This window comes from Oryctolagus cuniculus, chromosome 5, assembly GCF_051225735.1.
Source record: "Oryctolagus cuniculus isolate XC-2025 breed Fujian yellow rabbit chromosome 5, ASM5122573v1, whole genome shotgun sequence".
Lineage (NCBI taxonomy): Eukaryota > Metazoa > Chordata > Mammalia > Lagomorpha > Leporidae > Oryctolagus > Oryctolagus cuniculus.
The window spans coordinates 36,145,697-36,171,787 of NC_142871.1; the positions used below are offsets into that span (position 1 = coordinate 36,145,697).

Here is a 26,091-nt window from a genome sequence, read left to right on the forward strand (position 1 = left end):
TTTACTTTATGTTTCTGTGTGGGAGCAAACTGTTGAAATCTTTAGTTAATGTATGCTAATCTGGTCTTCTGTATATAAAGAGAATCGAAAATGAATCTTGATGTGATTGGAAGGGGAGAGGGAGTGGGAAAGGGGAGGGTTGTGGGTGGGAGGGACGTTATGGGGGGGAAGCCATTGTAATCCATAAGCCGTACTTTGGAAATTTATATTCATTAAATAAAAGTTAAAAAAAATATAAAGTACATGTCCCATAATTTCTTTATCCAGTCTACTGTTGATGGGCATTTGGGTTGATTCCAGGTATTAGCTATTGTGAATTGAGCTGCAATAAACATTAATGTGCAGACAGTTTTTTTATTTGTCAATTTAATTTCCTTTGGGTAAATTTCAAGGAGTGGGATGGCTGGGTTGTATGGTAGGGTTATATTCAAGTTTCTGAGGAATCTCCAGACTGACTTCCATGGTGGCTTTACCAGTTTGCATTCCCACCAACTGTTGGAATCTTTACTTAATATATACTAAATTGATCTTCTGTATATAAAGATAATTGAAAATGAATCTTGATGTGAATGGAATGGGAGAGGGAGGGGGAGATGGGAGGGTTGTGGGTGGGAAGGAAGTTATGGAGGGGGAAGCCACCGTAATCCATAAACTGTACTTTGGAAATTTATATTTGTTAAATGAAAGTTTAAAAAAAAAAAAGAAGAAGGAGCCAAGAACTGAACCCAGGCACTCTCTAATACAGAATGTGTACATTTTTTAAACTATTTCCTTCTTTTTTAAAAAAAGATTTATTTTATTATTTATTTGAAAGTCAGAGTTACATAGAGAGAGGAGAGGCAGAGAGAGAGAGGTCTTCCATCCACTGGTTCACTCCCCAGTTGGCTGCAATGGCCAGTGCTGCGCCTATCCAAAGCCAGGAGCCAGGAGCCTCTTCCTGGTCTCCCAGGCAGGTGCAGGGGCCCAAGGACTTGGACCATCTTCTACTGCTTTCCCAGACCATAGCAGAGAGCTGGATCAGAAATGGAGCAGCCGGGTCTCGAACCGGAGCCATATGGGATGCCGGCGCTTCAGGCCAAGACGTTAACCCACTGCACCACAGCTCCGGCCCAGAATGTGTACATCTTAGCCACTAGGCTTAATGCCTGCTTCCCAGCCATTTTTTTTTTTTTGTTAGATTTAATAAATGAGAAGCAAAGAGGCAGATAATCTCTATTTATATACAATCGTATCTAAATGGAAAGATGCAAACACCATGATAGTCATCTTTCCTTTGTTTCACTGTTGTGTATCGTTTTCTGAAATCCACAGGAGAGTAAAGCTGAGAAGCAATATATTTGACAAAAAATTGTATAAAACATTAACAAAATATACTAAAGCTTGAGTTTTCAGTCTTCATTAAGAACAACTTAGAAGCCGGCGCCGCGGCTCACTAGGCTAATCCTCCACCTTGTGGCGCCAGCACACCGGGTTCTAGTCCCGGTCAGGGCGCCGGATTCTGTCCCGGTTGCCCCTCTTCCAGGCCAGCTCTCTGCTGTGGCCCGGGAGTGCAGTAGAGGATGGCCCAAGTCCTTGGGTCCTGCACCCCATGGGAGACCAGAAGTACCTGGCTCCTGGCTTTGGAACAGCGCGGTGCGCCAGCCGCAGCGCGCAGGCCGCGGCGGCCACTGGAGGGTGAACCAACGGCAAAGGAAGACCTTTCTCTCTGTCTCTTTCTCACTGTCCACTCTGCCTGTCAAAAACAAACAAACAAAAAAACAAAACAAAAAACTTAGAACTATTTGCTCTAGTTTCTTTCAGAAAATCCACTGTTTACTTCTTTTTTATCCCAGCCTGTTCATAGTTGAGTGTTACAGGGTACATTCTAGCAAAGCCTGGTATTCAGTGACAACTTTTGACTTAGAATTTACTGAATTTCATCATCCCTACTAGAACAAACAACCCAAAGTGTTCTGCATGTTGACATGGGTCAGCAACTGCCTGAGAAATACACAAGGTAGCATGTTGTAGCATTTGTTAAGTTTGTGTCATTCAAGAGGAAACTGGAATACTAAATCAGTTATGTCACAGTATTAGATATCAAAACATTGACAACTGTGAAATCAGTTGTTGAACAAATACAGGCAGGGTTTTATGAAAATTATTTATTTTATTTGTGAGATACAGAGAGACTCCCATCTTACTTATTCACCCTCCCAAAATGCCTAGATGCTAGGAACTCAACCCGGGTCCCCCACTTAGATGACAGGGACCAAAGTACATGAACCATCACCTACTGTCACTAAGACGTGCCTTAGGGGAGTAGAGCTGAGACTTGAAACCAGGCACTCTGATCCAGGATGTGAGTGTCCCAAGCGCCAAACATCCACCCCCATTGTCTTAAGAGAATTAAAAACAGTGTTGATAAATCTTCTATTTGTACATAACATTAACATCTTTTCCTTCTATGTTTTCAGAACTTTTGGTTGTGTTTGTTTCCTCTGTTGTTTTTTGTTCTCTTGTCACTGTTACTGGTTTACTTTGGCCTCTTTCATTTCCTTCTCTGATAAAGATTTGAGTGGCTTGGTTGTTGGTGAGGCTTCTAGTTGTTGTCCAGCCTCTGGACCTGGAACACGAATTAGTAAGGAAGGCAAAGGATGTGCATTAGAAAGGTGAGAATTATTGGGGCCAGCACTGTGGTGGAATGGGTAAAGACGCTGCCTGTAGTGACAGCATCCTATTTGGGCGCCGGATCAAGTCCCAGTTGCTCCACTTCCAATCCAGCTCTCTGGTAATGGCCTGGGAGAGCAGTAGAAAATGGCCCAAGTCCTTGGGCCCCTGCACCCGCATGGGAAGACGTCGAAGAAGCTCCTGACTCATGGCTTTGGATTGGTGCATCTCCGGCCATTGCGGCCAACTGGAGTGAACCTGCAGACGGAAGACCTCTCTCCTTCTCTTTGCCTCTCTTTCTCTCAGTGTAACTCTGAATTTCAAATAAATAAATAAATCTTTAAAAAATTTTTAAAAAGAGGAGAGTCATCTAACAGAGTAAGGAAACTTCAACAATGCGTCGTATGCTAGTTGGTGCATTTTTTTTCATTATTTTCTTTTTCTTTCTTTTTTTAAATAGAAAGATTTTATTTAATAAATATAAATTTTATAAGTACAACTTTTGGATTATAGCCTATACCGGCCCTCCCATGCCCACCGTCTCACTTCCTACTCCCTCTCCCATCTCATTCTTCATTAAGATTCATTTTTAATTATCTTTATACACAGAAGATCAACTCTATACTAAGTAAAGATTTCAACAGTTTTGGTGCATCTTCTGAAAGAAGAAAATATCCTAGTGTTAAGTCAGTATTGTTAATTGGAATGAACTGCCTATAGCTTCTTCATTCCCATAGCTATGGAAATTTCTCTTAGCACAGCCCTCAAATCTTTGGTTAGTCGATTAAGAAGAGGGGGAATTCACAGATGGGCATTGCACAATAGTGGATCTTGTGTTTGAACAAATTATATCAGTCAGAACTGTGGTGAATCCAATCAGACTTAGATCCTGGATGTTTATAGTCAGCACATGCAAGACTTCAGCTTTTCTTCTCTGTCTATAGGAGTCAGTTTGGCTAATGGCACAACCTATATAAAATAACTCAACATAGAATTTCTTCCAGCACTGGGCCTTCTAAATTCCCCCACAAACTCCATCCTGTTGGCCTCCTCCAGTGCATGGAGGAGGAGAATGAAGGAGGAGCTGGCATACTGCCCCACCTCTCAAAGTCAGGAGAAAGGGTGGGGCTTGATTGTTTTCTTGAGAAACTTACCAGGGTGTTTTCTAGAGCAGCTGCATCATTTATGTTCCCAACAGCAACGCAGGAGTAATCCAGTTTCTCAAAGGTTTTTTGTCTTTGTGTGTTGTGTGTGTGTGTGTGGAGGGGAGTGTGAGTTAAAAAAGCTAGAATGATGCAAGAAATAGGTAGCAAGAAAGCTTTCCATCAAAGTGAGAATTGTGGTACAGTTAGAAGAAAAGTCATCAAGATTAGTCAGAAGAAAGGGAACTTAAGGTCATTTAAAGAGAAGCCATTCAGGTCAGGTTGATCTGGAAGAGAGGACACGTGACTTCATGGAGAGAGAGAACAGTGTAAAAACAGAACACGGAGTCACTGACATTCTTATAAACCTATCAAGAACAGGAGAGCGTCTGACCAGGAAGACTGAAGAGCTTAGTCAAAGCTGCACTCAGCATTGCCCCTGATAGAAGGCCTCCTCTTCCTCCTTCTTTTTTTTTTTTTAAGATTTTATTTATTTATTTGAGAGGCAGAATAGCAGACAGAGAGAGGCATATTGAGAGAGAGAGAGGTCTTCCACTCCCCAGATGGCTTCAATGGCCAGAGCTGGGCCCACACAAAGCCAGGAGCCAGGAGCCTCTTCTGGGTCTCCCATGTGCATGCAAGGGCTTAAAGACTTAAGCCATCCTCCAGTGCTTTCCCAGGTGCAGTAGCAGGGATCTGTATAGGAATTGGAGCAGCTGGGGCTTGAACTGATGCCATATGGGATGCCGGCACTGCAGGCTAGGGCTTCAACCAGCTGTGCCACAGTGCCAGCCCCAAGCCTCCTTCTTATGGGAATGAAGCAATAACAAGATTAACAGCAAACATTATGCAGCACAAATCTCATTTTACACATGAGTGAAACCAAGTCAGTGAGAACTCCTAACTTGCTCATAGCTAGGAAATGTTTAAACCCAGACATTCTGGCTTCGGAGACTATGTTAGCCATTGCTAGATGTTAACCACTACTAACCTATGGCTCTCGTTCATAACTATAGTGAAAAAAGCCCCATACCATGTCAGTTAACAATAACTAGATGTCAGACTGTATGTAAATTTGGTTCCCTCCACCTGGATAAAACATCTGGAATGGGATCTGTGTTACAGTAAAATAGTAATGTGCTAAAGAGAAAGAATATGACATAGATAGAAGAGTCAACTTCTAGAGAAGTTGCAGGCTAGAGAATGCCTAGGTTCTATTGCTTTTGTATTTCTCCTGCTAAATTTCATTTAGTAGAAATCACACCATTCTACCTGACCTGTGTTGCCTGCCTCCTACAGTTACTGGAAATAGAGGCCCAGAAATCAGACTTGCCAGACTAAGCAAACAGAGACTCCCTCTCCAGAGTCTCCAGGCGCCTCTGACATGGCTCTGTGCCATCCTAGAGAGGAGGGCCCTCCTGGAAATTGCAACACAAACAGAAAGTTGTCAGGGGTGCCTGGAGGAGCGGAGGCCAGGCCGTACAAAAGAGAAAACAGATGGGACCCAGAGCAGCAGGGAGCTTCACCTTGAGATCTGTGAGTAGTTATCTCAGGCTATAAGCATGTTTGTTTATTGTGACTTTATGGGAATGTCCTCCTATTGCTGGACAAAACAATGAATGCGCTACAGCTTGAAGCTTTTCTATTTTTAATCTGAGATTTCAGTTTTATTTTTGTCTATGCCCTTTCAAATTCATGTCTGTAACAACCACCCCTCAGTGACTCTGAGGCAGCTCCTTTGGATTTCAGTTGTGACAGTCTCTTGACTTTACCAAAGGCTTTGAATCCAATTAAGTGATTTTAAAAATAAACTATTTTTATTTGTGAATTATTAAAAAATAAACTAATTGTGAATGCAATAAACTTTTGGCAGAGTAAATGATTGGCAGCGTGGGTGACATTATCAATAGGAGGGCTTGTTACTATTTTTCTGTTGAGGAAATTAGGGCCATCAGGAAGTAAGGGAGCCTTCTGCCCCTTCAGAGAGACTTCTGCAATTTACAGTCCTCAACTCTCAGGAAAGCAGAAGGGCAATTGGAACCACACGAAGTCGCTCTTGCCGGGGGTCAGAAGCAGTAGACTATTGGCCGTTTCATGTGGCACCATCATTTCCATTCAGTAGAGAATCCGAGGCTGTGACATATCTTTACCTTCTTGGATTTCTCCAGGATTCAGTTGTGTGAACTGCCCAAGAGTCCAACAGCCATCTAAGTCTAGAGTGAGAGGATTGCCTCGCCTGGATGGAATCGGGCACTGAAGGTTTGTTGAAGTTCAGGCAGGTTCTCCCCAAGCACAACCTTTCTGCCACAGAGGCTGATTCAGTGTGGCTAAGGACTCAGGCCGGACTCCAGTGGCTCAGAGAGAGAAAGCTTGTGCGAGCCCCTCGGTGTTCCTGGTTCACCCCCACCATCCTGCTGGGGTTCACCTGCCATACCTGGCTTGGCCCAGATTCCCTGTCACCCCATCCCTCCCCTGCTCCATCTGCAACACAGTCCACAAGTGGACTAGATTCAGTGTTTAGTTGAACTGCAGTGGTTTTGTGGGCCTAACAATGAAGTGATATTAATTAAGCCGTGACGAAATTGCCATGCAGTTTTGTTTGTTCTTGTCACTCTCTTCATAATCTCACAGAGGGCTCCCTTGTACCTTGCCTCTCAGAGCAACCTTCTAAAGCTGACAGAGCAGGTAGATGACCGACGTTTTGGATGAGAAATAGAGGTTCGCAGAAACGGAGTGCAGAGCTGGAACTACACTCTTCTTACTCTTGAGAAAGTCGAAAGAGGAAGGCTTTAAAGTGATACGTGTGCAACCTTGTGCAATGGAATACTCCTCTAAGAAATGATCTCATTCACAAGCACAAATGAATATTTTAGCTATGACTGTGTTTATAGCGATTCTTTGACCATAAGATTTTAAATCGATTTTAGCTTTCTGCCCTCTTAGCTAAGTTCATTGATCACAAAATATAAGTCAGCAAGTGGGCTTGTTAGAAGTGAATTATATTTGATCAAAGTTCCTCGAGACCAAGTAGCCTTCCTTTAGTCTTTAACTGAGTTAAACTAAACAATTTAAGACTTTCTCAATCAATCACCCTTATAAGTATGAAAAATGCAAACTCTTGAGGTTCTGTGTCCTGAAATTTGATCTTTTACTTCTGAAGATTTAAGGCAACATCAAGTGCCTCTGTGACAGATGTTTTTTATTTACATCGCAAACATTTTCATATATTTAAATTGCTGCTGCATTTACTGACTGCTGATTCAGAATCTCAGTGTTTATGAGCCAGTTTTGAAATCCTCCAAAGAGCAAAAAGGGAACTTGGTCATCTTGATTTTATATCAGAGGAAAAAAAAAAAATAAGAGACACCATCTCCATCTTTTACAGCCACAGAGAAAAACATCCAAGACATTTGAGGACAATAAAATGTGAATGCCTCATTTACTTCCAAAAAGTCATGACTTTGAGCTTCCCTTTTCCTGATTACCTAACTACTTTCTTTCTTTCTTTTTTTTTTTAAAGATTTATTTTATTTATTTGAAAGGCAGAGATACAGAGAGAGGTAGAGACAGAGAGAGAGGTCTTCCATCCACTGGTTCACTCCTCAGATGGTCGCAACAGTCAGAGCTGCGCCAATCTGAAGCCAGGAGCCAAGAGCCTCCTTCGGGTCTCCCACGTGGGTGCAGGGGTCCAACGACTTGGGCCATCTTCCACTGCTTTCCTAGGCCACAGCAGAGAGCTGGATCAGAAGAGGAGCAGCTGGGACTAGAACCGGCGTCCATAAGGGATGCCGGCGCTTTAGGCCAGGGCTTTAATCTGCTGTGCCACAGTGCCAGCCCCTACCTGACTACTTTCAAACAAAGCGATAATGAGGTATCTTATTTATTTATTTATTTTTATTTTTATTATTTTTGACAGGCAGAGTTAGACAGTGAGAGAGAGAGAGAGACGGAGAGAAAGGTCTTCCTTTTTCCATTGGTTCACCCCCAAATGGCTGCTACAGCCGGTGCTGCGTCGAACCGAAGTCAGGAGCCAGGTGCTTCCTCCTGGTCTCCCATTTGGGTGCAGGGCCCAAGCACTTGGGCCATCCTCCACTGCCCTCCTGGGCCACAGCAGAGAGCTGGACTGGAAGAGGAGCAACCGGGACAGAATCTGGTGCCCCAACCGGGACTAGAACCCAGGGTGCTGGTGCTGCAGGTGGAGGATTAGCCAAGTGAGCCGCAGCACCGGCCAGATAATAAGGTATTGCCAATGTGATTTTTTTTTTAATTTTTTGACAGGCAGAGTGGACAGTGTAAGAGAGAGAGATAGAGAGAAAGGTCTTCCTTTGCCGTTGGTTCACCCTCCAATGGCCGCCGTGGCCGGTGCACAGCGCTGATCCAATGGCCGGAGCCAGGTGCTTCTCCTGGTCTCCCATGGGGTGCAGGGCCCAAGCACTTGGGCCATCCTCCACTGCACTCCCTGGCCACAGCAGAGAGCTGGCCTGGAAGAGGGGCAACCGGGATAGAATCCGGTGCCCCGACCAGAACTAGAACCCAGTGTGCCGGGGACACAAGGCGGAGGATTAGCCTAGTGAGCAGCGGCGCCGGCCGCCAATGTGATATTAAATTGCCTGAAGGTGGATTATTTTCACAGGGCATCAACCTCATCACTTCTTTATTTGGCTTTATTTAGCTACTTGGTCTACTTAGTAAATATACGTGTGATCTTCTTAAGGCAGTCATTTAGAATTGGTTTCCTTGAAAGACACAAGTGTTCAGACACTTGGATGCAGATGTTAAAACAGAGCACAGGGGGCCAGCCTTTGGCATATCAGGTAAAGCTTCCACCTGCAACGCCAGCATCCCATATGACTGCTGGTTCAGGCCCTGGCTGCTCTACTTCTGATCCAGCTCCCTCCTAATGGTCTGGGAAAAGCAGCAGAAGATGGCGCAAGTGCTTGGGCTCTTACCACCTATCTGGGAGATCTGTTAGAAGCTCCTGGCTTTGGCCTGGCCCAGATGGCCATCTGGGGAGTGAACCAGCGGATGGATGGAAGACTTCTGTCTCTCCCGCCTTCCTCTGTAACTTTGACTTTCAAACAAACCACAAAAAAAAAAAAAAAAAAAAAAACAACCACCAAAAACAAACAAAAACAACAGAGCACAGTCATATGCATCATTTTTTAGGGATAAGAGGAAAAGTGAAATGACGAGTGAGAAGTGGGATACCCTGCTGCAAGTCCTTCTGCTTCAGATTCCTGTTCTCTACTGCGTAGGCATCTGGGTGACGTGATCTCTAAACTCTGAAGACCTTTGTGGTCTCTACCTGTACTAATAACTTAAGCTTATTTACTCATTGTCTATCTATCTGTCTACCTAGTATATATACAGTATAATTATAACTCAACTCTGAAGACATTTGTGATCTCTTCCTACTACTAATACCTATGCTTACTTACTATGTATGTATATATATATATATAGTATAATTATACACTGACAATCTACTAAAAATTCATAAAACAGCTTCATAGTTTCCACTAATGAACTTGACCATTTTTCTAGGATTTTTTTTTTAATTTTTCTGCTCTCTACAAGTAAAATAAAGTTCATCCTTTAAGGGCAACTTCTATGCAGTACAACGAAGATTTTAGTTATAGCCGTTACATCTCACCCTTAACAAGAATTTTAACCTTGGTGTGAGGGAACACACACATAAATAAAATGAATTTTATTTGTTTGTTTCTACTCTTCTATGTTCTCTAAAAGTCTGTGAATGACTTTTACTGAAAAGAAGAAAGAATATGGACGTCCTAAGTGTCAGCGGTCACACACTGTATTTGTGTGTGTGTGTGTGTGTGTGTGCGCACGTGTGTGTTTTAAACGTGCAGCTGTGTCCTCTAAAAGCAAAGTTATATATTTTGTTGTAGCAGAGATGGACTCCCTTGTCAGCAGGCCCAGACACTTCTGTTTTCTGAGCATCTACCTCTGTAAAAGGAAGAGAGAGAAAGGAAGGAAGCTCAGTGCACAGAGGCCTGGGACCCCAAAGCGGAAGTCTTTCTCCCCTGGCCTAGGGAACAGCAGCTGCGGGATCAGTGCTTTATGCACTAAAGTTTCAATAGTGAACGCACCAGACACAACCATCCGCTTTTGTGTGGCTTACATTCTTACTCTTTAAGAGCAGTGGGTAAGTCAGAGTTAACAATTTGGGTAAATTTGTTTTTGTCTTTGTTTTGGGTAAATTCTCAATTTGTTCTGCGGTGTGTTCTGGCAGTAAAATTTTTTTGAAACTTGTCTTCGATAAATAAATGATGTAAAGTCATTCAAGAGAGCAAAAATATTGTTGCCAAATTTTTTAATTTAATAAGTGAAATGTTTGTTTTGATTTGATGTTTTACTGGACAGTTACCATTTTCTTTCTAATACGAGGTAAAATTGTACTGTATTTGAATTTTTAAAAAAATTTATTTTACTTTAGCAAGACAGAGAAAGACAGACAGAAAAAGGTCTCCCGTCTGCTGGCTCACTCCTAAATGTCTACAATAGCACAAAATGGGCTGGACCAAAGCCAGGAGCTGAGAATTCAGTGCAGATCTCTCACATGGCTGGCTGGAACCCAAGTACCTGAGCCTCTACTGGCTGCCTCCCAGGGTGTGTGTTAGCAGGAAGCTGGAGTGGAGAGTGGAACTGCAACTCAAACCCCCAGCAGTCCAATAAGGAATGCAGGCATCTTAAGTGGGATCGTAACTGCTGCACCAAACATCCACCCTTACATGTGAATCTTATGGGTATTTGAAGTTAAACCTTATCGGTGGTACATCTATCCCAATCATAGTGATACTTTCTGATAATGCATTGAACAGCAGTACTTTTTTCCCCAGAAATGGTCAGGCATAATGTGTTCAGAACATGATAAAAACAAAACCCCAGTAGCTGGCAGTCATATGTTAGCACAAATGTTTTGCCCCTCTGTAAAATCACATGAACGCTACTTTTGCTTTCAGGAATCAGTAAACCTTGGCCATGATCACTTCCTCTTTTCCAACCCGCGTGGCAGTTTTTGCCCTGATCAGCTTGCGTGTCGGTGCTCTGGACACTTTCGTAGCTGCAGTGTATGAACATGCCGTCGTTTTGCCAAAGAAAACAGAAACGCCTGTTTCTCAAGACGATGCCTTGCTTCTCATGAACAAGAATATAGATATTCTGGAGAGTGCGATTAAGCAGGCAGCAGGGAAGGTAGTCTTTAATTTCCACTAATCAGAATTTGTGGGAGGTCATGAGAACTGGTGCAAGATTGGAGTGTTAAATCATTTCTACTGTGCATAGAAAATAATTTTGGCTTGATCCATTGTGAACAGAATGCTCGAATCATTGTGACTCCAGAAGATGCACTTTATGGGTGGAAATTTACCAGAGAAACAATTTTCCCTTATCTGGAGGATATCCCAGATCCTCAGGTGAACTGGATCCCATGTCAAGACCCCCACAGGTACTTCAACTTTCCTAGTTGTGCACAAGTGCTGTGATTTTCTAAAATGTGCTTGTTCACCAAAGCAAAATGATTGATGCTGAATTTCATACATGTGGTGTATATTATGGTTGTATTTATCATGATGTTAGATTTTAAACAATTGTATTTAGATACCATTTGATAATATTTTATTTTTAAGTTTTATTTATTTTTATTTATTTGAAAACCAGAGCCACAAGGAGAAAAGACAGAGATCTCCCATCTGCTGGTTCACTCCCCAGATGACCCCAGCAACTGGGGCTGGCCAGGCTGAAGCCTGAAGCCTGGAACTCAATCTGAGTATCCCATGTGGGCTACAGGGAACCAAGCATTTCAGCAGTCATCTGGTGCTTCTCAAAGTGTGTGCAGTAACAGGAAGCTGGATAGGAAGTGGGGCAAGGATTTGAGTCCAGGCGTTCCGATAAGAGATGTGGGTGTCTAGCAGTGTCTTAGTTACTGTGCCAAATGCCTTCCCCTGTTTATGATTGAATGTCTTTATTATGTTTGGAGAAAATATTATAAACAAGGTATTTATAAGGAAAATGAACAGAAGAGGATCTCATGAATACAAACAACAGCGTCTGAAATGGACAGTGGATTGCATTAGGAGAACACCCCAATTTCTCTGGTGAAGGAATTGTGTTTCTGTTTTGTTGTCTCTCTCTCATGGGGCTAGTCAGAAAGACCTCACCTTATATTTTCTAGTGAAATATAAGACCTTATGCTTTGAAACTGCATTTCCCAGGCTCATAAAGCTAATTTTCCTGGGAAAAAGTTGTCTATTTTGCCTTGAAGTTGATTGATTTATGCACAGATTGCACACTTCTCTATTAACAGTAATAGGGGCTCACTTCCATTCATTCTTTCTTGGTTCTTATCTCCTCTCACGGTTTTTTGTTCTCTTACCTTTCCCGCATTCTTTTACCTCGAATTAAGCTTAAGCATTTTTCGGTTAAGTTCTTGATGGGAGAGTGTGGATCCCACATTGTTTCAGGCCTCCTGATGACTCTGAAGTTTATGTAAGGGTGTCAGGAAATGGCTTTGCACAGCCCTAGAAAGGTTGACCACCCCAAGAGTGGACTGTCCAGGTACATGATGGTGGAATTTTCCATCTTCCTATCCTTCCTTTTCTAAGATCACACTCTTTATGGTATCTTCAAGAAACTTTCTTTTAGGGAAAAGGAGAGGCCAATAGCTGCATAGATTTTTTAAAAATTATTTTTTTTATTTGAAAGAGTTACAGAGAGAGAGAGAGAGAGAGAGATCTTCCATCTTCTGGTTCACTCCCCAAATGGTTGCAAGGTTTGGAGCCAGTCCAGTCCAAAGCCAGAAGCCAGGCACTTCTTCTGGGCCTCCCATGTGGAGACAGAGGCCCAAGCACTTGGGCCATCCTGCTTTTCCAGGCCATTAGCAGGGAACTGGATCAGAAGAGGAGCAGCCAGGACTAGAACCGGTGCCCATATGGGATGCCAGTGCTGCAGGCAGAAGCTTAGCCCACTATGTCACAGCACTGGCCCCATTCTTTTAGGGTGTTTAGAAATATTTGGAGTAAACGTTTTTATTTTGCTTTTGAAAGGCGAGAATAAGCATATTCCATTCTGGTGGAATGATCCATGAGAGAGCAAACCAGTGGTGGGTGATACAGGGTAATGAATCACTAAGCCATGGATATCCCATAAAGGTATTCATCAATTTAAGCATAACGTCAGGCTTTTTAAAATATACATTTATAAATAGTTTTTATGTTGACTTCAGTTACACTTAGGTTCTTACTGTTATAGTTTCCTCATGAAGTAACTGAAATACTTCTAAAAATTGAAATGCCTTCATGAAAATTTTTTTAGATTTGGTCACACACCAGTACAAGCAAGACTCAGCTGCCTGGCCAAAAACAATTCTATCTATGTCTTGGCAAATATTGGAGACAAGAAGCCTTGTAATTCCCATGACTCCACATGTCCTCATAATGGCTATTATCAATACAATACCAATGTGGTGTACGATTCAGAGGGAAAACTGGTGGCACGTTATCATAAGGTAAGAGAGAGGTGGGCCTGTCCAATGGAGTCTGCTTTAAGGTGATGAATGCTGTGTTTAGTGGTTCAGCCTTTATTCCCCATATAGCACACTATGACATTACCAACGGTACATACGTGCAATCTTGCCACAGACTTTTTATGAAAGTGAGCAACAAAAAAGTCATCTTATTAAAAATATAAATTGGAAAAAATGTTGGAATAGACCTGTTAGCAAAGTGAAAGCATATTTTTCTGTATATGAAAATAATAAACTTTAATATTGATGTAAAAGATACTAATGTGACTGTAAAATTAATTCATTTAACATTGAAATCGTATAAAGTTGTTTTGAAATTGTATGATTGTTAATTTTCTATAAATCACAAAATACTCTATTTTCTACACCAGTTAGTTTAATTATTGTTTTGTGGCTGTAAGATCAAACCAGAATATTTTTATTTTAAATTCTGAATCGAAAAAATAAAATAACCTTTTAGTCATAATTTTGTACTGAGCCTGGGTGGGGAGAGAGGATGGATGTGTGGTGCGCACGCAGTGTGACCGTCCACCGTCCCTTCTCTTCCCTCACAGTTTCCCAAGCATCTTTAATTGTAGCCACAGAATTTTTTGAGTAGAGAAACTATCTTCTGGAGATCTCAGTTAAAATATAAATGTTAATTAAGAGAAGTAACATTAAACCAATGGTTTTCTTTTTTTTTTTTTAAGATTTATTTATTCATTTGAAAGAGTTACACAGAGAGAGGAGAGGCAGAGAGAGAGAGAGAGAGGTCTTCCATCTGATGGTTTGCTCCCCAATTGGCCGCCACGGTGGAGCTGCGCCGATCCAAAGCCAGGAGTCAGGAGCCTCCTCCGGGTCTTCCACGCAGGTGCAGGGGCCCAAGGGCCTGGGCCATCCTCCACTGCTTTCCCAGGCCGTAACAGAGAGCTGGCTCAGAAGTGCAGCAGGTGGGACTAGAACTGGCACCCATATGGGATGCCAACACCCCAGGCCAGGGCATTAACCCGCTGAGCTACAGCACCGGCCCCAAACCAATGGTTTTCAAATGATTTTGATCATGGCCTCCCACTGGAAATAATTATTAAAATATTTTTAAAAAAATTATATGACAACACATTTCACATATTTCATATAAACAGTTTTGATTTTAATGTGAGTCCTTAGAGTATTAATTTATGTATTTAACAATAAAATACAACACTTTAAAATGTTTCCATCATAATTTTGCAGGTTTGGGCAATTTCTTTGCACACATAATGGGACTTTCATTTTGTCCTAAAAATTTATTTCATACTATGAATAGAAATGTTAGCCCTTCCCTTTTTCTTTTGTTTGAGAGACTGCATTTACATTATTAGTATGAGTTTCTCTGCAAGAATCATTTTCAACTGTTAGATCATTCTATAAAGGTTGATTTAGTTACCAGTGATTGCATAGTTTGTCAAGCCACTTAATCAAGCCTAGGTGAACTGCAGAAGGCACAGTGCAATGAAAGTCAAGTACTTGCTTTGAGGAGCTTGTGTTCATTCGTTTAACCTGGGAGGCTCTCATTCTCCCCTCAGAACACCTCAGGAATTGTACATGGTTTCTGACAGGTGGATCTAATAAGAGTACCTTCGTCAATCTGTCTTAAACACTAGTTCTGTTTTATTTATTTTTTAGATAAAAATAGAGGTTTTAATAGTCTCTTGGTCAACACTTAGCATTCTCTACATTGCAGAATATTTGATTAATTACTTACCCTCATTTTTAATATTAGAGTAGGTTACTTGGAAGAAATCAGGAGTAGTTAAACAGAATATTTTTTTCCATGATAGTTTTGAAAGCTGGGTAAGAGCATTTGAGATTATTTTGGATGGGACTACCAAGGAGAAGATGGCACCCTCATCTGAATCACAGGTTTTTGTTGTGCATTTATTATGTTTCTAGAAACCAGGGAAACAGGAAGAACAGTGCATGTCTTAGGCTTTCAGGAATCTCATAGTCTTTGAGATTTATGAAGAGGTGTTTTGGAAGGTGTGAGAGACAGATGCTATAGATATATATAATGCTGATTCTTCCACATCTTCCTCAGAAATGTATTTGCTATTGCCAGATTGTTAATTTCCTTGAAGACTTCCTGCTGTTGATCCTACTAAATCTGCTATTACATTTGGAGGGTTTTTATGAGTTATCGCTTAAATCAACAAGACTCCACTAGTTTTGTTCTATGCATTTATTATAGTACCACCTATACTCTGAACCTCAGTTTGATGTTCCTGAGAAACCAGAGCTGGTAACTTTCAACACCACATTTGGAAAGTTTGGCATTTTCACATGTTTTGATATACTCTTCCATGATCCTGCTGTTACCTTGGTGAAAGATTTCCATGTGGACACCATATTGCTCCCTACAGCTTGGATGAATGTTCTGCCCCTCTTGACAGCTATTGAATTCCATTCAGCTTGGGCCATGGGAATGAGAGTTAATCTTCTTGTGGCCAATACACATCATGTCAGCTTAAATATGACAGGTAATGCATGGCCAGGTGAATCTTGTAGTTTCTACTTTTAAATATAGTGAAACTAATGCCTCAGATATGACCCACCTAAATCTATTGCTTTTTGTCAAGACTCCTCATGTTTTAATCCTTTTACGTGCAAGAAATGAAAAGCTAATGCTTGATTATAACAGCTATGGTTGTGTTAGAAACTTTATGTGTATTATTTCATTTAATTTAACATCCCAACATACAGAGTAGGAACATTAAGAGATTGAGAATGCAAGTAACTTACTGTAGGCTACCCAGATAGCAAGTGGCCAAGCAGGTAACTGAACAGACACAGGCTCTAAACTGACCAAGACCAGGAAATGTATAGCTTATGCACTGATGTATAACAAATAACCCTAGAAGTTAAAAGTAAATGTGGCTTACAACAATAAACAGTTGTCATCTCACAGCCTCTGTTGGTCAGAAATTTGGGAGTGACTTTGATGGGTGGTTCTGGCTCTGGCTGTCTCATCAAGTATAGTGGAGCTGTTAGCTGGGCTTATAGTCATCTGATGGCTTGCCTTGGGCTGCTGGGTTTGCTTCCAGAAGGGCTCACTCACGTGACTTTTGGCAGGAGCTCTCAGTTCCTCAGTGGCTGTTGGTGGGAGGCCCCATTTCTGTTTCTTGCCATTTGCTTCTCTATAGGGCTGCAGGATGTAGTCTGCTGACATGACAGCTGATGTCATCCAGAGTAAATGATAAGAGGGAGGGAGAGTGGGAGAGAGAGAAAGAGGGAGAGAGAGAGAGAGGGAGAGAGGGAGGGAGGAGAGAGGGAGAGAGAGAGGTAGAGGGGGAGAGAAGGAGAGAGGGAGGGGGGAGAGGGAGAGAGAGAGGGAGAGGGGTAGAGAGGGAGAGAGAGAGAAAGAGAGTTATATTGCTGTTTATGACTGACTCATCATTACCATCACTTCTAACACATTCTGGTCACTTGAAGTGGCTCAACAAGTCCAGCCCACACTCAAGAGAAACAATTAGATCCATCTATTGGAGAGAGGAGTGTTGAAGAATTTTATACAAAAATTGCAATGGTGGGGAAAAGGAAAGAATTTTCTATTACCTTTTCCTACCTTTCAGAAATTTCTGAATATAAAGATTTTAATATTTAATTTACTTTTCCACAAGGCTAATGCAAAATGCTATTATTTCAAACTTTGAGTTGAGAACATTGAACATTTCTAAATAATTTTTTCTACTAGGAAATAGGAAAAAGAGAAGTAGTTAAATGTTCAATGTAACTGGAAGCCTGTGTGTATTCTCCTAATAACTGATATGGTGACCTGATCACATACCCAGTCAGTGTATCTGGTGGGATACTTGGTAGTTTTGGTTTTTCTGTGTTGTTGTTTTTAACAAGATCTGTCTTCCATTTGCAGGGAGTGGCATCTATGTACCACATTCTCCCAAAGTGTACCACTATGACATGGAAACAGACTTGGGAAAGCTCCTCCTTTCAGAGGTGGATTCACATCCCCAAACCTCTTCTTCCTACCCAACAGCTGTGAATTGGAGTGCCTATGCCATGGCCATCAGACCATTCTCAGTACAGAAAGACACTTTCAGAGGATTTATTTCTCGGGACGAGTTCAATTTTACAGAACTTTTTGAAAATGCAGGAAATATTACAATTTGTCAAAAAGAGCTCTGCTGTCATTTAAGCTACAGAGTGCTAGAAAAAGAAGCAGATGAAATTTATGTCCTAGGAGCCTTTACAGGATTTCATGGCCGAAGGAGGAGAGAATACTGGCAGGTAAACTCAGCTCAAGAGAAAGGAGTGTTTGGGTGTCAGTAAATTCTAGGTTAAATTCTCGTGCTTGTTCCAGGAAATCAAGTGCTCTTTTGGCATGTCTCCAGGTATTGGCATTAACAATCAGTCACTCTCTCTCTCTCTCTCTCTCTCTCTCTCATACATACTAGGATTAATGAAATATTTGTAATCTGAAATAAGTATTTGTGTAATCTGATTGCTTGTGTACATTTAAAATAAATTATTAATCTGACCGTGATGGCTTTCTATTTGACTGACAAACTTATTTGGATATTTTGGTAGGCTTCAAGTCTTGGGTTTCCAATGTATCTGAGCACAAATGGTTTTATTCTCACTTGTAAAATCAACTTAAGTAGAAATGCCACATTTATGCTAGTTTTTTTCTTCTAAGTAAATGTCTTAAACTTTTAATTCTTTACAAATTAAATATTTTTATGATGTGACTATATTCTAGGTTGTTAGCTACGAATTTGTGTTTTCTTTTTGTATTTCATGCCCTACTATCTTCTAACCAATAGGATATAGAAAAGAAAGTAAGGTGTAGGAATGGTTAACATTTTAGTCATTTGCTCAACTTCACTGCTACTGTTGCCCAAAGATCTGCACTTCAGTAAGCTCAATGCCATCATAGGTTTAAGTCTAATTCTAAAGTGACTTTTTTCTTCAATCTACTTCCTATCCAGGAAGTTCTTACATCACTTCCCTTTTCCAGTAAAGTAGAATATTGTAAAAACATAATTCAAATCCCTTCATGGAGAAAGAAAATTATACCTTGCTGTGGTTAAAAACCAAGTCAACAGTTGTAGTACAAGTAACCTAGATATAACTCATTGCCTTTTATCTGTATCTGGTCCACTTAGGTATGCACAATGTTGAAATGTAAAACTACTAATCTGACCACATGTGGACGGCCAGTAGAGACTGCTTCTACACGATTTGAAATGTTCTCCCTCAGTGGCACATTTGGAACAGAGTATGTTTTTCCTGAAGTTCTACTCACTGGAATTCATCTATCACCTGGAAAATTTGAAGTAAGGCTTTCAAAGTATTTATCTGGTCACGGAAGCTAAATAGAACAGGCTATGGCAACTCTACTAGCTGAATTTTGCCATGTAACATACTTCCTCAAAACTTAATGGTTGTGGGAGTAGACTGTGGTCTAATGGTTTAGATGCTGATTCCACACTGGAATACCTGGGTTCAACTATTCCTGGATCAGGCTCCTGATTCTAGCTTCCTGCTAATCCAGACTCTGGGAGGCAGCAGGTGAAAATTTAAATAGTTTTCTTGTCACCCACATGGGAGACCTGGATTGGGGTTCCCAGCTCTCAGCTTCAGCCTGGTTCAGCCTTGGCTTTTGTGGACATTTGGGGAGTAAAATAGTGGATGGGAGCTCTCTGTTTGCCTCTTTCTCTGACTACCTCTAAAAATTTGTTTAAATAAAACCTCAAACATAATGTCTTTAAATATTGACCATTTTTTCAGCACTGATTTTGTGGATTGGCAATTTGAATTCAGTGTAACGAGGCTGTTTGGTCAAAGACAGGCTCAGTTAATGTTGGCTGCGCTCACTGCATCGGACACTAACCAGTGAATTGCTTGGGGCTGGCTAATTTGTGATAGGCTTGTCTTGGATGGCTTAGATAATTGAGGCCTTCTCTCCCTGTGGCCTCCCTTCTTTCAGCAAACCTAGACTTGTTCACATGTCAGTTGAATGACCCCAAGAACATCAAAAATGAAAGTCATCATGGGAAGATTCTTTGCAGAAATCCTCCTGCACCAGATTTTCAAATGTCTCATTAACCACAGGTTGTAGAGAAATAAACCTCTTTATGGGAGGAACTGTAAAACCACATTGCAAAAGAACCTGGGGGGAAGAGTATTTTGTGGTCATCTTTTGCAATTTCTGCCAGCTAATTCTAGTGATGACACTTGGTTGGAAGAACACAACAACATACCCTCAAATTCTGAGCTTGAGGCGCCATTTTTTGAAGAGTATTTGCTTACCAAATTTTAATTGCCGTTGTCACTTGTAGAGACAGAAAATCAGATATTTATTTCACAAATGATAGTGGCTGTAACTAAGCTGATATGAAATTAGAATTATGACCCTGTGGGTACATGACACATGCACACATACCTACACATATTCAATTTTAAAAATTCATTAGTTTATTTGAGTGGCAGAGTTAAAGACAGAGAGAGATAGAGACAGAGACAGGGAGAGAGAGAGAGAGAGAGAGATCCTCCACCTGCTGGTTCCCTCCCCCAAATTAACACAACAGCCAAAGCTGGACCAATCCAAAGCCAGGAACCAGGAGCTTCTTCCAGCTCTCCCATGTGGGTGCTGGGGCCCAAGCACAGGGCCATTTTCCACTGTTTTGCCAGGCCATAGCAGAGAGCTGGATTGAAAGTGGAGCAGCTGGGACTTGAACCAGTGCCCATACTGGATGCCGGCACTGCAGGTCAAAGCTTAGCCCACTACACCACAGTGCGCGCCCCACAGACTGCAGATTAAAAGTCTGATTAGCACAGGTTTAAATAGAAAGGGTTGGGCAATCATGAAGAAGCTTTGCAGGGAACCAGGGCAGCCTGAGGCAGTGTGCTTCTCCTCTTTAGAGCTAGGGATCTGAAGATCATCCAGGAGGTTACTTCCCTCACAGAGAATCAAATAAATATTTTATAATTTGATTTATCTATTTGAGAAAGAAAGATGCAGAGAGAACAAGAAAGAGAGAGCACTCCCGTATTTGTTAGTCCAATCACCAAATGTCCATACTAGGGCTCAAATTTGGAACCAGGAATGCTGTCCAGACTACCAAATTATTTGAGCCATCATGGCTGCCTCATCGGCAGGAACTGAAGTCAGAAGCTGGAGTCGGGAATCAAACTCAGATAGCCCAATGTGCAGCACAGATATCTCAGTCCCAGGCTTAAAAAAGAGACAAATAAAATCATTGAAAATTCTGTATTTCTAAAAACTGTTTTCACTGGGAGCATTGCAGAATGTGACTCTTCTGTTAACATATTGTTTCTAGAAAGACCGGTCATAATAATTTAAGTGATAAGTTTTTACAGGCTCACATGTCTTCTTGAGTATTTCCCCAGTGTCATTGACTGACAGACATGCTCCCAGCAAAGATTTCCACATCACTAGAGGAACATACTAATGCAGAGATTTCAGCACTCTTATTTTGTGTTCTTTCCCTACACATCCCTAGATTTATGCTTAAAGGATGGAGTGTTGCTGACCATGCCCACAAATGTGGAAATATCTTGCTTTAACATTTTGGGCAATTCTAGTGTATTATCAGAAGCACTGTCACAGTCTGAACTCTGCAACTAACTAGTTGCATAAGCATAGGAAAGTCACTTAAACTCTGAATTCCCTTCCTGTAGGAAAGAATACCGTCTTCACTGGTTTGGTGAGGACCCAATATGATAATGCACGTGAAGGCACTTTGTGAGAAATGAACTACAACAGCTGCCTTCTAGAATATTTGTCTTCTTCCAGTTATGAACTACCTGTTTCCCAAGTTCCACAGTCTTTCCCATACAAACTGTTCTGCCCAAAACTGATGGGTTGATTTTTTTAAAAATTTTATTTAAGTTATATAGGTTTCAGGTATTTCACATATACAGTTTTAGGAGCATAGTGATACTTCCCAGATGGATTACTTTTTAAAGTTCTTATTCTACTTATTGTTGGTCTATTCATGTTTCCCTCTATTAGTCTTCAACTGTTTTGTACTCTTAAATCACCTAAAGAGAATCCTGTGTGCCTTCAGGTGGACCTGGTCATTCATGATTTTCACAACCTGATTTTCACCTTCCTCTGGCTGTGTGGCTTACTCTCTTCTTTGCCAATCTTTGCTCTAGCCAGTGGTGTGCTATACATTTTTAAAAATTTTTTATTTATTTGAAAGGCTGAGAGAGAGAGAGAGGGAAAGAGAGAGAGAGAGAGAGAGAGAGAGAGAGAGGGAAAGAGAGAGAGAGAGAGAGATTTCTTATTCCCCAATTCATTCTCCAAATGTCCATGATAGTTGGAGCTGGTCAGGCTGAAACCAGGAGCCCCAGCTCAGTCAGGATCTCTCACATGTGTGGCAGTGACTCAAGTACTTGAGCTATCACTTCCTGACTCCCAGGGTGAAACTGGAATTGGAAGTGGAGTCAAGATTCAAACCTTAGACATTCTGATATGGTATACAGGTGTCTCAAGTGGCGGCCTGACTTCTGTCCTGCACTCCCCTAGTGTGCTATAAATTTTAACAACCCACTTACTGAGGAAGAAAAGAAAAATCTTTGTTTTTTTTTTTTTTTAAACTTTTATTTAGTAAATATAAATTTCCAAAGTACAATTTATGGATTACAATGGCTTCCCCCCCATACCTTCCCTCCCACCCGTACCCCTCCCATCTCCCACTCCCTCTCCCATTCCATTCACATCAAAATTCATTTTCAATTATCTTATATATATACAGAAGATAGATTTAGTATATATTAAGTAAAGATTTCATCAGTTTGCACCCATACAGAAACACAAAGTGTAAAATACTGTTTCAGTACTAGTTACAGCATTACTTCACATTGGACAACACATTAAGGACAGATCCCACATGAGAAGTAAGTACACAGTGACTCCTGTTGTTGACTTAACAATTTGACACTCTTGTTTATGGCGTCAGTAATCTCCCTAGGCTCTAGTCATGAGTTGCCAAGGCTATGGAAGCCTTTTGAGTTCACTGACTTCGATCTTATTCTGACAGGGTCATAGTCAAAGTGGAAGTTCTCTCCTCCCTTCAGAGAAAGGTACCTCCTTCTTTGATGGCCCCATTCTTTCCACTGGGATATCACTTGCAGAGATCAAGAAAAATCTTTGATTTATGGCATTTGCCAATTCCCATTCTGTAACTATCAGTTTCAAGAATGACTGGTTAAGCATATAGCTTCAGAGTTTGTGGAAATTTAGCAATCTGTTCTTATAAGCCATGTCCCACTGGCTCTAGCACACCCTTGATGCTAAAGAAACCAGAGTGAGAAAGCACATTGCTTAGACCTGTCACACACACTTCTGTCTCAAAATGAACCTTCGGTGCTCTGGTTTCCACTTTACACATTGGCTTCTGCCAGACTGCTCCTTCTTTTGTGGATTGTGTCTCTCTCCAGCACCAGTCCACTCTTTCCCTCTGAGACCTCCTAAGCACTTGTCTATTTACTTATAATGTATGAGTGTCCTGATTTATCTCTATGTTTACAGTCTGCTCAGTCTCACCAGATAACTTTTAAACTTCTTGAGGGAAAAATGTGATGTATATCTCTCATAATTGTACTCAATGAATTATTGCTGCTACATGTGTTGATTTTTCATTACTGATGACATTTAAAACTCAAATCTTGGACCCTCTTGAATTATTCTAGTCTTATTACATTTAAAATAGCCAGTCCTGCTTGTTCCTTGCTCCCCAAGCAGGAATGATTTAATTAACCATTATATATAGAATGGTTTCAAAATTATTTTTCTGTGTGCCGGGTGTATTTTAGTTAATACTGACTCTACATTTCTCATCTTTTGTTTAGGTGCTAAAAGATGGGCGTTTGGTAAATAAGAATGGATTATCTGGGCCTATCCTAACAGTGTCACTGTTTGGGAGGTGGTACACAAAGGACACACTTTACAAATCATCTGGGACCAACAATTCAGCAATACCTTACCTGCTAATCTTCATTGTCCTAATGACTGCAGATTTTCAAAATATTGTATTGCTGTAAGGTACCTCTGTCTTGCTCAGTTTTGCATCATACATGTTGCTAAATGTGTTTATCAGGTTCCCAAGTCTGCTAAGAACCTTTGAAGGGCTACCTCAGTAGAATAGACAAGTAATTCTTAAGTATTTTTGTCTTTAAAGATTATTTTTAAGTTTGTTGATAATCGTGTCCTTTTTTGGCTTCTCTGAAATAGTGCTTTGTGGTACAACAGAAACAGCATAGGTGTTTGAATTGGATAAATGAGGGTGAAATAGGGTTCCAGCCCTATATGCTATGAGACTTTGTAGGCTTGGGTGTGAGGGCACAGAGTGAAGACTTTCATAGCTGTGTACTTGAAGAGAAACTGACTTTAAAGACAATGTGAGCTCATCTCATTTTCTAATGATTAGAGGTAAATTTGCTTGCTCATCAGATGCTCATGTTTTGTTTTTTTTTTTTAAAGTAATTTGTATTTTGTAAAGTAATTTGTTTGAAAGTCAGAGTTATACAGAGAGAGAAGGAGAGGCAGAGAGAGAGAGAGAGATCTTCCATCCGCAGGTCAGTTGGCCGCATTGGCCGGAGCTGTGCCGATCTGAAGCCAGGAACCAGGAGCTTCTTTTCAGTCTCCCACGTGGGTGCAGGGGCACAAGGACTTGGGGCATCTTCCACTGCTTTTCCAGGCCATAGCAGAGAGCTAGATCAGAAGTGGAGCAGCTGGGTTTCAAACTGGCACCCATATGGGATGCCGGCACTGCAGGCAGAGGCTTTACCACAGTGCCGGCCCCAGATGGCCATGTTGAAGTATACCTTAATAGTGACAGCTGTTTTGAGATGTACTAGAAGACACGACAGCTATTCTAGGTTCATATCAAAGGACTGGACCAGGTCATTCACAGCCCTAATTTGTTCCATTTGAAGGCTAAGTTTCCAATCAACAGGCTCAAGTTCCATGACACCAATTCCATGAAAGTTAATTATAACACAATTTGAACATTGGACAGTGTACTTTAAAAAATACATGGATCCCATGCTATTTGAAGGATAGTGGTGAATTTGTTACTTCTAATTTAATACAGATATTCTTACAGCTGAAGAAATGACTTCAGATTTCCAGGTAGCTTTCTCATTTTGTGTCTCCAAAATTATTTTTAAGTTCAACAATTCTACATGAAAAAGTAATTGAGACATGGTTTGTTTTTTATATATTATCATAAATCTCATGGATTCAATTTGATTATTCTACCAAAATTCATTAGGAAATTAAGACTATCTTCATAATGTAGTAGTTACCGTTAAGAGAAGGGTTATGAAGGTTAAGCCAAGCTTTGTGTTTAGTTTTGAGAAGAGCTTAGATGTTTCTTATATTCAGTACTTGGATATCAAAGATAGTATTTTAAAGCTGTAGCAAACACACATGTATGTTTATAGTCCAAATCACATAATTGTCAAAGTTGTGTATTCTTTTGTCTTCATGAAGTATGCAACATTTCAGGTTTATCAGGTTTTGCTGGAGGAAGTTAGATGTTACACAATGGTTTTGCTGTGTGTTGTGACACTTGGGCAATGATGTTTCCATTCTAGAAGTATAGATGTTAAAAAGAAATCAACAGCTGACCAGAAGTCAACAGCTCTCCTTAAGCCCATTGAATTGAGTATGATATAGAGTCTATTTTTAAAAATTTTTTTTAACAGGCAGAGTGGATAGTGAGAGAGAGAGACAGAGAGAAAGGTCTTCCTTTGCCGTTGGTTCACCCTCCAATGGCCGCTGCGGCACACCACGCTGATCCGAAGCCAGGAGCCAGGTGCTTCTCCTGATCTCCCATGCGGGTGCAGGGCCCAAGCACCTGGGCCATCCTCCACTGCACTCCTGGGCCACAGCAGAGAGCTGGACTGGAAGAGGAGCAACTGGGACAGAATCCGGCGCCCCAAATGGGACTAGAACTCAGTGTGCCAGCGCCGCAGGCGGAGGATTAGCCTATTGAGCCGTGGCGCCGGCCAAGTATGATATAGAGTCTAAGGGACTGTTCTTTGATTCAGACTTGGAGCTGTCAGCTGGGCCTCAATTCTTTCAAAAACAAAAGAGAAGCACAAGACCCAAGGAAAATGAAGAATACTTAAGCTCAATCATAGAATGGTTTATACCTTGACATTTCAACCCATCATTCCACAGTGGAATCACCTAGGAAATTTATTTTACCAAACAACCCAATAGTTTGATTTGCAATAACTTAGGGAAATGTACCCAAGGGACCAGCTGTTTAATTTCTAACCTGTCAAGTGTCAGAGTCTAGTTTCTTTAATAACTGTCTTTTATCTCCTTTTTGAAATTTTGTATAATGGGGGAGGTGCTGTGGTGTAGAAGGCTAAGCTTCTGCCTGCAGTATCAGCATCCCATAAGGGCACTAGTTTGAATCCCAGCCACTCCATTTCTGATCCAGCTCCCTGCTAATGCCCTGGGGAAAGCAGCAGGAGATGGTCCAAGCGGTGGGTTCCCAGCACTCACATGCAAGACCCAGATGAAACTCCTGGCTCCTGGCTTCACCCTGACCCAACCCTGGCTGTTGCAGCCATTTGGGGAGTGAACCAGTGGATGGAAGATTCTCTCTCTCTCTCTCTCTCTCTCTCTCTCTCTTTCTCTCTCTCAGCCTTTCAAATAAATGAATAAACAAATAAATAAATCTTTACAAAAATTTTGTCTAAGTTTTTTTTTATTGGCAATAAAGATATCCTGTA

General features: G+C 41.2%; 1 protein-coding gene across 4 annotated transcripts; it reads left to right on the forward strand.

Moving 5' to 3' along the window:
- Window positions 1-5,179: 5,179 nt before the first annotated feature.
- On the forward strand, window positions 5,180-26,048 carry LOC100345689 (pantetheine hydrolase VNN2). Of its 4 annotated transcripts, none has more exons than XM_008263532.5 (9): window positions 5,195-5,327; window positions 9,704-9,957; window positions 10,775-11,006; window positions 11,129-11,259; window positions 13,125-13,317; window positions 15,542-15,830; window positions 17,222-17,595; window positions 18,474-18,644; window positions 23,191-26,048. In XM_008263532.5, exons 3-9 carry the CDS (start codon window positions 10,794-10,796, stop codon window positions 23,380-23,382), a joined length of 1,563 nt encoding a protein of 520 aa, XP_008261754.3. In that variant the 5' UTR covers window positions 5,195-5,327; window positions 9,704-9,957; window positions 10,775-10,793; the 3' UTR covers window positions 23,383-26,048. The 4 variants fall into 4 exon arrangements, with proteins under 4 accessions (XP_002714874.3, XP_008261754.3, XP_017200868.3 ...); XM_017345379.4 differs by having other exon boundaries at window positions 5,225-5,327; window positions 9,701-9,957; XM_008263535.5 differs by lacking the exon at window positions 9,704-9,957 and adding an exon at window positions 5,960-6,050 and having other exon boundaries at window positions 5,231-5,327.
- The last annotated feature ends 43 nt before the right edge of the window (window positions 26,049-26,091 follow it).